At 37.6% G+C, this 14,455-nt stretch overlaps 1 protein-coding gene across 4 annotated transcripts in view; it reads left to right on the top strand.

Annotated features, from left to right (window-relative positions):
* Positions 1-14,455, top strand: part of LOC121370764 (dystrophin-like) — a 424,499-nt gene that overhangs the window by 254,671 nt on the left and 155,373 nt on the right. For all 4 annotated transcript variants that reach the window (XM_041496221.1, XM_041496219.1, XM_041496220.1 and 1 more), the window contains 2 exons: positions 4,015-4,156; positions 10,787-10,962. In XM_041496221.1, the coding sequence (XP_041352155.1) occupies positions 4,015-4,156; positions 10,787-10,962 (318 nt within the window). The remainder of the gene's footprint in view (positions 1-4,014; positions 4,157-10,786; positions 10,963-14,455) is intronic.

Raw genomic sequence — 14,455 nt, 5'->3', positions numbered from 1 at the left:
CATATGTGATGGAAAAGGATAGGTACATACATATTACATGGCATGAATAGCTGAAATAGGATATTTGGAGATACTGTACTTAAATGTACATGAAAAAGTTGACTTTATTTGCATAGATGCAGAGTATTAACAACATTTATTACCCTCATAGGAAATTAGCTGACAGGCAAAGCCCATATATGTATATTATTATCATTAAATCCTCTCCCTGCAACTTACAATATACAGATATAAAAAGACATGTTTTATTTATGGTTATATGGTTATAGACCATGCAGATAATGAGAAAGGAAACCCGCTGTCACCACTTCATGGGCTACTCTTTTCGATTAGCAGCAAGGGATCTTTTATATGCACCATCCCACAGACAGGGTAGTACATACCACAGCCTTTGATATACACTGGCTGGAACGAGAAATAACCCAATGGGCCCACTGATAGGGATCGATCCCACACCAACCCCGCATTGAGCGAGTGCTGTACCACTGGGCTATGTCCTGTCCCCAATACAGATATAGTCTGCAAAGAGGAAACAGAAAGAAAAAAAAAGTAAACAGGGTTAATTGGTTCTTACATTATTTAGAATCTGATGACAATAGTTGAATGGAAAATGGTGAATGGTTCATAAAACAGATGAGTAATACCAGTAAAGATGGTAGTTTAAATAAAATTAAACTGTACAAATTTAAAAAAAAATTAAATGTTTGTTTTTAAATTAAGATTTGATAGGACACCATAACATTTTACCCGAAATAGATCAAAGCAGTCATATTATGATACAGTAATATTCTTATATTCTATTTATAAAATATTTAAGACATTTTACATCTGACTTTGAAGTATTGAGTTTCCCAACTGTGTTTTATGTACACATTACCTATATACACACACACGGACATACTGATAAGTTAGAATAGTGTTTGATTCTTCTCTGGGGGGCCTATTGGTTTAAGATTAAGTGAGGTTTATGAAGCCAATGTCAACTTTGTCTCAAGAAGAAACATTAACATATCCCAGCGGATTAAAGTCAAGCAGAGGGTTTAACCTTATTTGTCAAATATTTATGGGACAACTTGAGTGCACTGCCACAAAAACAAATCTTGTCATTACCTTGTGTTTTGACGTGAGGTAGCTTTACCTTCATGAGTTACAATTACGACAGTTCTCTGAGGTATTTTAATTTGATACATTAAAAATAAATTTACAATTTTTAAAAGCTGTATTACGTTTTATTGTAAGATAACCTAAAGGGGTAATGTATTTGTGATAGTATAATAAATATATATATATATATAACAAAATTACATTTTGAAAAAATATAATAATAAAACTACTACCAACAGTTCAGTTATTTAATAATTACATGTTTCGGCATATTGCTTTTCAAATTAACAATAAGATGACTACTGGTTTACGTCATTCTCATCCTTACGTGATTGAGACAAACAGGTCAAGATTTGTATGAAGCCAATGTCAAAAACTTTGTCTCAAGTGGAAAACAGACATTAGACCACTAACTGAACGTATTGAAATTTTTAAAGAACAATGTCACATTTTAAATAGAAAAAGGTAATAATAAGTGTATAAATGCATTTTATAGATTAATTATGGAAGCGGATTAAAGTCAAGCAGAGGGTTTTAACCTTATTTTTGTCAAATATTTATGGGACAACTTGAGTGCACTGCCACAAAACAAAATCTTGTCATTACCTTGTGTTTTGACGTGAGGTAGCTTTACCTTCATGAGTTACAATTACGACAGTTCTCTGAGGTATTTTAATTTGATACATTAAAAATAAATTTACAATTTTTAAAAGCTGTATTATGTTTTTGTTATTTTGTGTGAACAGTTAAAATTGACCCACTATCTGATAACCTAAAGGGGTAATGTATTTGTGATAGTATAATAAATATATATATATATATATATATTTGCTCAGCAGAACTTTTTCATATATATATATATATATATATATATATATATATATATATATATATATATATATTAGTTGTTACATTCACAAAAAAGTTTTGATGTACTTGGTTTGGGAGTAGTTGTGGTGGTGGGGGTAAAAAAAAAATTTGGGGATCAACTATTATGATTGACATTGTTTTATCAGTCTTGTTTTTAATACTGATTTCAAGAAAGGTTTCTAACAAAATGAAGAAAATGTATAATGCTTGTTGAAGTTTATAATTTAAAACATTTTTATCAGTCCCCTACCGGTCCAACCGGAGGGAACTATAGGGTTGTCTCTGTCCTTTTGTCTGTCTGTCTGTCTGTCTCTGAAAATTTGTTGGGGAAATCTATTGCTTCATCAATACTGTCAGAATGCTTGTTTAATATTATTAGACCCTTGCTTTCTTTGACATCAATAAACACAGTTTTAAAAAACCCAGTTGAATTTAAGAGATTTGGGGATTTCTGAATAACAACAAACTTGAAAATGTGAAATACAGAAATTATCGACTGTATCAGTACAGGTAGGGTGTATTATAAATAGAGAATAATACATGAGTGGCCATTAGATACCATTTATCTCACAACAAGTTGTTTTAAAATGTATCTTAACGAGTAAAAGAGAGTAGATAAATGGTATCTTAACGGACACGAATCTATTATTCTATTTCTTACATATCCTCAAAAAACAGGTTTTAAGCAACTTTTTACATCTTTTATCGACTAAAAGTTATTTACAGCCCTTGCACTTGTAGATGACTTACACATCACAGACACATGATTGTCAGGTTAAATATACATCACAGTCTAATCGATTTCCATCTCACTTTTTTTTTTATTGGATGTATGATGTTGGTGACCTGGTCATCACCCAGGAGCATCCAGTCGTATGTCTTGAAATTGTTAACACATGTGTTAACAAGTATATGTAATCATAAATATCACATGGTGTTCTCACCAACGGGTGTGTAAGAATATGTATTATTTACCCTTCAAATCATAATATACATGCATCAATTTACCAATATTCCTTCTGAGTAATCTAAATACACTCAACATTTTTTTTTTTAATTCAAATAGGAATTGATTCTGGTAGGCTGTTGACTGTAATTGACATCACTGATTAATAAATGGCAGTAAATCGGATTCTGGTTTGTGAGCCTGACTACTTAAGAGTTTGTATTAATATCACTAGTTTCTAGTTATCTAACAGTTATTGCCCATTAATCAATATTTTCATTAAACTTACCTGTTCAGATCTCGACCTGCAGACGGCAGTAATTAAGGAATCGCGCCCATTTATCTCTTTTATTGGAATAGTTGTTCAGCGATATATGCCAAAGCACATCTCCACTGGTGTTTTGAGTTATAAGAGTCACTCGTTATTCTGGCGTGCTGATATTTTACGTCAAAAATCTTCTTGCGTTTTGTTTGGTGGTAAAATGAGTTTAAACAATTTTATAAGGTATACTGATTATTTTATTTTCATTTGTTAAAAATTATTACGGTAATCTAAACTTTAGAAAGGAAGGAAATGGTTTATTTAACGACGCACTCAACACATTTTATTCACGGTTATATGGCGTCGGACATATGGTTAAGGACCACACAGATATTGAGAGAGGAAACCTGCTGTCGCCACTTCATGGGCTACTCTTTTCGATTAGCAGCAAGGGATCTTTTATATGCACTATCCCACAGACAGGATAGCATATACCACAGCCTTTGATTTTCCAGTCGTGTACTGGATGGAACGAGAAATATCCCAATGGGCCCACCAACGGGAATCGGTCCTAGACCGACCACTTATCAAGTGAACTTTAGAAAGATGATGATTATGGGTTTGTTTCTTCATAGAGTGTATACATTCAGTTCTTCCTATATAGTATTTGTAGAAGATGTTACATGCTTTTTATTTGTAACCACTTTTGCAGTGTCAACAAAACAGTCATCTCTTTTAGCATTTAGAGAAATATTTGTTTTATTTTTGTTTGTCATGAAAATGTCTTCTATCTTATGACATGTATTTCACACAATAACTTGATTACTTGCAGGCGATGGGCAAAAGCGATGGAACAGTGGCGTCTCTTCCACAATGACCTGAAGGAACTGACCGCGTGGTTGGACTTCGCTGAGAAGACACTGACCGAAGCTAAGACCGCTGATGACTTTCAGCTAGCAGATAAGCTGTACATGGTAAGACTGATTTAGTTACAGGGGCTCGATGTCATAGCACATTTTGTCAGTTTTTACAAACTACAGACCACTCACCAAGTAAACCAGTTTTCCGTAGCTACAGATTAAACTGTCAGTCATGAAATATGAACTGATGATCGATTTAGTAGACATAATACATGTTGGTCAAACAGCTAACATTTGAATTGGCTACATTTGTTGTACAAACCACTGGCCTCGGCGGTGTCGTGGTTAAGCCATCGGAAATAAGGCTGGTAGGAACAGGGTTCGCAGCCCGATACCGGCTCCCATCCAGAGCGAGTTTTAACGACACGATGGGTAGGTGTAAGACCACTACACCCTCTTCTCTTTCACTAACCACTAACAACTCACTCACTGTCCTGGTCATACAGCCCAGATAGCTGAGGTGTGTGCCTAGGACAGCATGCTTGAATCTTAATTGGATATAAGCACGAAAATAAGTAGAAATGAAATGAAATGCACAAAGCAAAAATTCACCAAATTCCTAATAATATTTTCTAGTTTTGTTTTGTTTAATGACATCACTAGAGTACAACGGTTACTGAATGTTAAACAATTTGGTAATTTTATCATACAGTCTTAGAGAGGAAACCCATTATATTTTTCCATTAGTAGCCAGGGATCTTTTATATACACTATCCCACAGACAGGATAGCACATACCATGGCCATTGATATATCAGTCATACTGCTTTGGCTGGAACGAGAAATGGCCTAATGGGCCCACTGATGGGAATCGATCCTAGACTGACCACGCATTAGGTAAGCACTTTACCACTGGGCTATGTCCTGCCTCTGACATTTGCTGTTTTTTTAAATCGAGAATGGAAAAAGGAAATTATGATTAAACAGCAAGCTGGGGTGTTATTAAACAAAATGTACCTTTGCCTACTCGTGAATTAATTGCTGTACCTACAAATGTACATGTGCAACAATTTCTGAGTGTCACGGTCATTCAAACAATCAACAACTGCACCGACAGCCATTTGACTTTTAAACAGAAATCAATAATGTGACCACCACTGCTGTTTATGTGGCTGGTGTCAGACAAAGGATTATGGAATACTCATTCTTAATCTGTTGACACAGAGATAATTAGCTTACCACAGAGCAGGTGGATTTCATAACACTAACCAACCTTCACTGTATGACATTTCGGAAAGTGATTGTTGTTTTTATCATAATCAGCAACATGTACTATGAACAATGAATGAATGAATGAATGTTTAACGACACTCCAGCACGAAAAATACATCGGCTGTTGGATGTCAAACTGACATAGATATGTAAATGAAATGACAGTGACTAGCTTTGGTGGTGTAGTGGTTAAGCTATCGAACTTCGATTTGAAGATACTGAGTTTTCATCCTGGTACTAGCTCCCACCCAGAGCGAGTTTAACAACTCAGTGGGTAGGTGTACAACCACTACACTCGCTCACTAAACACTAACAATTAACCACTAACCCACTGTCCGGAACAGCATTGATAGTTGAGGTGAGTGCTCAGGACAGTGTGTTTGACACTCACATAAAATATAAATGAAATGCACTGTGTATAATTAATGTATGGATTGTGTGGCTTCAGTCTGGCCTTACAATGGTGTAGTGGTTAAGCCATCAGAATTGAGGTTGGTGGGTACTGACTTCACATCCCAGCACCAGGTTCCATGCTGCACCCAGTGTGAGTTTTAACAGATTTGATGGGCTGGTGTGAGACCACTGCTCCGATCACTCTCTTAGAATCTAGCTCAGTTGGTAGAGCAGTCGCCTGAGGTGCTTGGGTCGAAGGATAGTGTAGGGTCACAGCGCAGACATGACTCTAGCTAACTTGGGTCAAAGGATAGTGTAGGGTCACAGCACAGACATGACTCTAGCTAACTTGGGTCAAAGGATAGTGTAGGGTCACAGCACAGACATGACTCTAGCTAACTTGGGTCAAAGGATAGTGTAGGGTCACAGCACAGACATGACTCTAGCTAACTTGGGTCAAATGATAGTGTAGGGTCACAGCACAGACATAACTCTAGCTAACTTGGGTCAAAGGATAGTGTAGGGTCACAGCGCAGACAGACTAGCTAACTTGGGTCAAAGGATAGTGTAGGGTCACAGCACAGACATGGCTCTAGCTAACTTGGGTCAAAGGATAGTGTAGGGTCACAGCACAGACATGACTAGCTAACTTGGGTCAAAGGATAGTGTAGGGTCACAGCACAGATATGACTAGCTAACTTGGGTCAAAGGACAGTGTAGGGTCACAGCACAGACATGACTAGCTACTTGGATCAAAGGATTGTGTAGGGTCACAGCGCAGACATGACTCTAGCTAACTTGGGTCAAAGGATAGTGTAGGGTCACAGCACAGACATGACTAGCTAACTTGGGTCAAAGGATAGTGTAGGGTCACAGTGCAGTCATGACTCTAGCTAACTTGGGTCAAAGGATAGTGTAGGGTCACAGTGCAGACATGACTCTAGCTAACTTGGGTCAAAGGATAGTGTAGGGTCACAGTGCAGTCATGACTCTAGCTAACTTTGGTCAAAGGATAGTGTATGGTCACAGTGCAGTCATGACTAGCTAACTTTGGTCAAAGGATAGTGTAGGGTCACAGTGCAGTCATGACTCTAGCTAACTTGGGTCAAAGGATAGTGTAGGGTCACAGCGCAGACATGACTCTTAACTAACTACCAAAACTTTTCTTTCTCTCACTTTGGTCAAAATATAGTGTATGGTCACAGTGCAGTCATGACTCTAGCTAACTTGGGTCAAAGGATAGTGTAGGGTCACAGTGCAGACATGACTCTAGCTAACTTGGGTCACAGGATAGTGTAGGGTCACAGCACAGACATGACTAGCTAACTTGGGTCAAAGGATAGTGTAGGGTCACAGCGCAGACATGACTCTAGCTAACTTGGGTCAAAGGATAGTGTAGGGTCACAGCGCAGACATGACTCTTAACTAACTACCAAAACTATAGTCCTTGCCACAGGGAACGCCTTTTTTTTACTATAGGAATTTACTACAAGTTATATTTATTTCTGAGCTGATTGTTTTCTAAATGCATACGAAAATAAGTGGGGTGGGGTGTTCTTTTCTTTCTCTTTTTTTTCTCTCTTTTTTTTCTGTGAAAGTAGAGTAAAGTGCATTTATAATGAACATGCTTAGAACGAACTACTGAATAGAACGAACTGATCGTAAAGTTCCATTTTATCTCCCTATACATCAATAACCAACTTACGAAAATGTGTACAACAAACTACTGCTATAACAAATTAACTATCATGGTCCCTTCCAGTTCACTATAAGAGTACTTTACTATATATATACATATACATATACGGCTGTTGTCAAATGTCAAAGGATAATTCGTAAAAAGGAATCGGACCGGAAACATCAGTTGTCTAGATATTGGTGAAATTACAACATGTGCATTAGGATTTACATAAACACAAGCATATTAAGGTGTGGGTGGCCAACATCTGTCCAATTTTGATTCACGTGGATATGATGAAACCTAATTGACATGCAGGCATATCGCCAGCATGTGATATATTGCAAGCTGTTCATTTAGGCCTGACAACCATTATTGATGTAAGTTCTTTCTCTTTTTTATGTACAGTTAAGTATGTTAGTACTGTATTTTAAGATTCCATAAAGAAGAATAGTTGGCAGTTGTGGGGAAATACAATCAAATTAAGGAAATAACTAATTAAAAGTGATAATATAAATGTTATTGATATAAATATATAGTAAAACTCATGTACCCAAAAATATTGAGTGTGTAAAATGTACCTCTTTGAACAGTGTCTTTCAAATACAGGTTAAATTTTTAAAATTGATTTACAGTAGGATTTAATCTCAAGTGTCCTTAATAGATAGGTGACCATAGTTTGAGTACTAGATTCAACTGGGATGTGGATTGATTGCTTGGGAAGTTCAAGTTTAATCATTAATTTGTATTATTTGTATTAACTTGTGGGATACACAGACAGACAGACAGACAGACAGACAGGAAAGGAAAGTTAAATTTGTATAATAACACCCCAGCACATTTTAAACACATGTATGTATAGCTGTTTGACATACGGCAATTTCGACACTTGCCTGTATTTACATTTTAATTGGATTCTGTTGACATATGAATGTACATGATAAGAAAACCTAGACATATATGTATAGGTATGTTCACTTCTTCAGGGATTTTTGGGTTGTTTTTTTATCTTTGACCTAAAAATAAGGTGATAATATCTAGATATGACCATTACTACACAACATTCAAGCTACACACATTTGCGGAGAGTTGGAGTAAAAAAAAACACAATACAGGTTGAAATATGGGTCATTACATCTGATTACAATAACACCAGCTGACGTTATTCTCACTTTTGGTGAATGAAAGTCGAGCATGCGAGGTCATTTGCTTTACTGTATGTGATCAAACATGAGCTGGATCTGGAGGCAGTACCCTGTAAGTTCGATCTAGTTTTCTTAGTTTTGGACATTTTTAATATACATATACCCGAGTTTGTCTAAAATTATTAATATAATATTATGTTGTAGTTGATGGTGATGAGATTAAATTAAGGTCGAACTACGTGTATGCACAGGCTCGGTGAATGTTAACTAAATTGGACTTAGGACTTTATTTTAAAAAAATCTTCATTTGTTAATTTTGTATGTGTTGAGGTATTATTAAACAATCATTTAAAGCTGGCAGCTTCTTATTTATTTGTCTTTTGTATTGTTTTGTGGGATTGGAATTTAATTATGATGTTAGTGTTTACCAAAAATATAGAGATTATTATACGAGCTTGTGTGTCGTACTGATTTTAACTCAAAAGAGACGACTAAACGACATCATTTTCAGAAATGATGTCATTTTGATACGTGTTTATACTGAGGAAGCCACATTAAGTTATGACGTCGCTTCACAAAATTTCATCATTTTTGGTGCACGTGAAATCATTATGACACACGTGGGTCATACTGGTTATACATGTATTTCCCTGAATATCTTGAACTATGTCAATAATAAATTAGACGTACTGTACACATGTAGGTATATGTAGCACTATACCAAATAATGTCCAACGGAGTCGAAGGTTATAGTTAATTTTACAGTTCCAGTCCTGCTATTGATGCCAAATGTGACTGTGTTTACTGTTGTTTTGTTTGGGGGGTTTTAAGATTAGTTTTACCTGGTCAATAAATATAAGTAATATTATTTCATCTAATACTATTATGTAAACTATTCTTGTGCTTGAAACATGTATGGGAGTACAGTTACCTGTAAAACCAAGTACAGTGAGTACAGGCACCTGTATAACCAAGTACAGTGAGTACACGTACCTGTATAACCAAGTACAGTGAGTACAGGCACCTGTATAACCAAGTACAGTGAGTACAGGCACCTGTATAACCAAGTGCAGTGAGTACAGGCACCTGTATAACCAAGTGCAGTGAGTACAGGCACCTGTATAACCAAGTGCAGTGAGTACAGGCACCTGTATAACCAAGTACAGTGAGTACAGGCACCTGTATAACCAAGTACAGCGAGTACAGGCACCTGTATAACCAAGTAAAGCGAGTACAGGCACCTGTATAGCCAAGTACAGCGAGTACAGGCACCTGTATAGCCAAGTACAGCGAGTACAGGTACCTGTAAAACCAAGTACAGTGAGTACAGGTACCTGTAAAGCCAAGTACAGTGAGTACAGGCACCTGTATAGCCAAGTACAGTGAGTACAGGCACCTGTAAAACCAAGTACAGTGAGTACAGGTACCTGTAAAACCAAGTACAGTGAGTACAGGCACCTGTATAACCAAGTACAGTGAGTACAGGCACCTGTATAGCCAAGTACAGCGAGTACAGGTACCTGTAAAACCAAGTACAGTGAGTACAGGTACCTGTATAGCCAAGTACAGTGAGTACAGGCACCTGTAAAACCAAGTACAGCGAGTACAGGTACCTGTAAAACCAAGTACAGTGAGTACAGGCACCTGTATAACCAAGTACAGTGAGTACAGGCACCTGTATAGCCAAGTACAGCGAGTACAGGTACCTGTAAAACCAAGTACAGTGAGTACAGGTACCTGTAAAACCAAGTTCAGCGAGTACAGGTACTACAGTTTAGTGCCAAACTAGAGCTGTTATAAAAACATTCTCTTGTATTGAAAATGAGCCTTGAAAGGTTCCACTTAATTCATTTAATACTTTCACATTTGATGTTTGACAGTGTAGGGAGATTCCAGTGAAAACAATTTATAATGCACTTTTAATAAGAATCAGATGGTTTTTGTCTCGCCTTTAAGAAGAAAAACAGACGAGATAATAGGTATTACTTTTCTGACACTGGCGGCAACGGCATCAACTGTTGCATTAAAGTTTTGTGTTTACATCAGTTTCTCACAAACTGTCAGTCTTAGGTCAGTGAAACTTGGTTTATAGTTGCTCCTATGGAGTTGATTACAGTACACAGAAAACATGTATGGTAAGTGACATTCGATTCTGCAGAGTTCCTGTTGTTTATTTAACATACCACTGTTCGTAGATATGTAAAATAAATATTCCTTTGGTAAACTAGGTAATATTTATATGGTTTTTATTAAACAGGAACTGGAGAATAACATTCGACTTCACCAGGGCACAGTGAATGGAATGAATGCGGCTGGTAATGAGATAATCCGGCAGTCGGCCGCTCCAGATTCGGAGAGACTCCGAGAGAAACTGGAGGCCATCAACTTGAGATGGAAGGCAATGTGTGCTGATGTCCTGGAACGACACGACAGGTAACATATATAACTAATAACTCAGAGGACATGAGGTCTGATAAATTGATACAATAGTATTGTAAATCATAAAAATATTAGCATTCTTAAAATTCAGCGAAATCAAAATAAGTAAAATTAAACTTTAACGAGGTCATTATATCAAACATTTAAAAAAGAAAAAAGAAAAAAGCTTAAGTTGTAGAATCAGCTGAAATAAATAATTTTGATAAATGTTACACTTACTCCATATAAAGGACAACAATCTCTGTACATTTTGTGGTAAGGAAAAGGAAACTCTTATCCATTTGTTTTGGAAATGCTCAGTAGTACAAAGCTTCTGGACTTCTTTTTGGGATCAGCCTCGGTGGCGTCATGGTTAAGCTATCGGTCTACAGGCTGGTAGGTACTGGGTTCGAATTCCAGTCAAGGCATGGGATTTTTAATCCAGATACCGACTCAATGGCTCAGTGATCCATAACTGGTTCAACAAAGGCCATGGTTTGTGCTATCCTGCCTGTGGGAAGCGCAAATAAAAGATCCCTTGCTGCTAATCGGAAAGAGTAGCCCATGTAGTGGCGACAGCGGGTTTCCTCTCAAAATCTGTGTGGTCCTTAACCATATGTCTGACGCCATATAACCGTAAATAAAATGTGTTGAGTGCGTCGTTAAATAAAACATTTCTTTTTTCTTTTTTTTTCTTTTTGGGATTTGTTGACGACATCTGGTACACATAAACAATATGACTCTGAGCTTAGAACTTGTTCTGTTTGGTGTTAAAGAGACTATAAGGACGGACATAGTTTTTGATTTGCTATTACTTTATTCAAAACACTTTATATATAGACAAAGAACACTAAATAACAACCTAAATATAAAGCATTTGTTGAAGGAGTCGTATATTAGATGTATAATGTATAATAGAAACGGAAATTTCCTTCAGTGACAGCAGATATCGTAAATTTAATACCAGGTGGGCTAATTATCATTGTCTTTTCCGTGAAAACAGCTAGCAAATTAACTTGTAGTTCAACTTTCGACGGCTCAAAAAAAACAAAAAACTTTTATATATATATATTTTTCAACTTTTTACAATAACGGTACAGTTGCCATACATTACATGTACAGATATAGCCTTGGATGTCGTGTGAATGTGTGAGTGAAAGTTGAGTTTTTTTAACACTTTTAAAAATCACAGATTTTTTTTTAAATGTTAAAAACAATTCCTGGGTCATGTTGACCACCTGCCCTTGTTTCCCCTGGATGGGGGTAGGCACAGTGTAACAGGGAATCTGAATATAAAATTTAAAAAAAAAAAAGAAAAAAAAAAAGAAGAAAAAACCCCAAACAATTTTGATAAATGTTGACATAATGCAGACAACTTAAAATGCAGTAAAATGCATACTAACTAACTTTTTGTTTTTAGCTGTCCTTTTGGTTTAATCAGTAAATATTGTTTTGTGTTCAGTCAATCACTGAGAAAACAATAGCACAATATATTTTTGAAACAAACTGTTGTATGTTAAATTGTTAGCATCATGAAATATTGGTGGATTGTATCGACTCGCTAAATTCGCTAACATGTTATTCTCTCTAACATTTCCTGATTTACAGTAATTGTCTTGTTTTAATGGCGATGCATACAGTGCTGTGACATCACTTCTCTGTAGGACGTTTCTAGAGTGTGTATTACTGTATTGATAAAACAATTAGCAGCTCGTTGATGAAGTTCATACAGCCCATAGGCTCATGTTGTAATCTCTGTGTCTTTGCATTCTCATGATTCAGTAATGATTTGTAGCACTGGTATATGCTTTAATGTGGAGATACTCGGCATTAAAATAAATCGAGAGATAAGGAAAAAAAGTCGGGAGCAGTACTTCGTTCGCCAGAAAAACATATTAAAGGAAGGGACAATAAGGCATTTGGCCTGGTATGCATATTCAACGATATATAATGCACATTATTGCTTAATATCAACAAGTATAATCGTATAGTTAATTACTAAAACGGTTAAATGTGACGGCTATTATATATAACGGGCGCAGTCATTTTTTACCATCTCAGTGAGTACGCCTTCTGGCGAGCTGGTGGTTACATAATACTTAACGCGTAATGTCAGGAATGAGCCTTAGAACTAGAGAAACACAATCTACCTGGTTTTTGTGGGATGATAAATAGTCATACATTGCAATGTTTTGTAATAATACACATCCCAGTAAGCCAGCAATAAGTATATCCAGCACTATATATACTACTCAAAAGAATTTAAGGGTCAGACGATATTTTCGACATTATTTTCTGAATGTCAATTATATTAGCTAGACCATAATGTCACGCATGGTATTGTTCCATTTTGACGAAAGTGGGTCTAAGCAACCCATAAATGAATTAAAATCCACTGTCATTGACACTGTCGACTAGTTCTAATGGCGAAAACATGCTTACATTTGCACGTAAATTAGGGCGAAAGCGAAAGGTCTGCTAAGTGCCCATAACTTGCTTTTTCACAAAGCGCTTCATTTGCACGCTTTGCACGTGTATTCCATGTTCCCAATGCTGAATTTCCATATAATTGGAGCTTGCGTTCGTGTACGGTGCACACTCCAAATTCGACAATGGTACAACGTCAACTCGAAGATCGAGGAAGGGCTATTGCTTGGCTTCAGGATGGCAATACGCAAAGAAATGTTGCTCTGAGACTTGGTGTCAGTCAGGGTGTCGTTGGCCGACTGTGGCAACGGTACCAAGCAACGAATTCTGTTCGAAATCGTCCACGTTCGGGAAGACCCCGAAGCACTACAAATAGAGAGTACCGCTACATCACCAATATGGCTCTACGTCAACGCACAACCACTGCACGCTGATTACGTGACAATCTGCGGACTGCGACTGGAACTCGAGTGTCTGATCAAACCATACGCAATCGTCTGAGAGCCAATAATCTACGCTGCCGTCGCCAGGCTGTTCGACCACCACTCCTACCACGTCACAGAACGGCCAGACGTCACTGGTGCACACTTCATCTGCGGTGGCAACGTGTTCAGTGGGGTCGAGTGATGTTCACTGATGAGTCCAGGTTTAGTCTCCAGTTCAACGACGGTCGGGTTCGTGTCTACAGACGTCCTGGGGAGCGCTTCGCTGACATTAACGTTAGACAACGTCACCGGTTCGGTGGTGGCAGCGTCATGGTGTGGGGTGGCATCTCTATCCACCACAGGACCCCCCTCTATGTGGTGGATGGCAATCTGAATGGAATCCGTTATCTGAATAAGATTATCCGGCCGTTGGTTCTCCCAGGCCTTCAGCAGATTGGCGGCGGGGCAGTTCTGCAGGATGACAATGCCAGACCCCACCGCGCCAGGGTGGTAACGGACTTTCTCAGACAACACGGTATCGCCAGGATGGATTGGCCAGCATATTCGCCTGACTTGGCCCCAATAGAGCACGCCTGGGACGAATTAGGCAGGAGAGTTCGGGATAACCATGCCCCTCCGGCCAACCTTCATGATCT

The sequence above is a fragment of the Gigantopelta aegis genome, chromosome 4, assembly GCF_016097555.1.
Source record: "Gigantopelta aegis isolate Gae_Host chromosome 4, Gae_host_genome, whole genome shotgun sequence".
Classification (NCBI taxonomy): Eukaryota; Metazoa; Mollusca; class Gastropoda; order Neomphalida; family Peltospiridae; genus Gigantopelta; species Gigantopelta aegis.
This window is presented reverse-complemented; position numbering and strand designations above follow the sequence as displayed.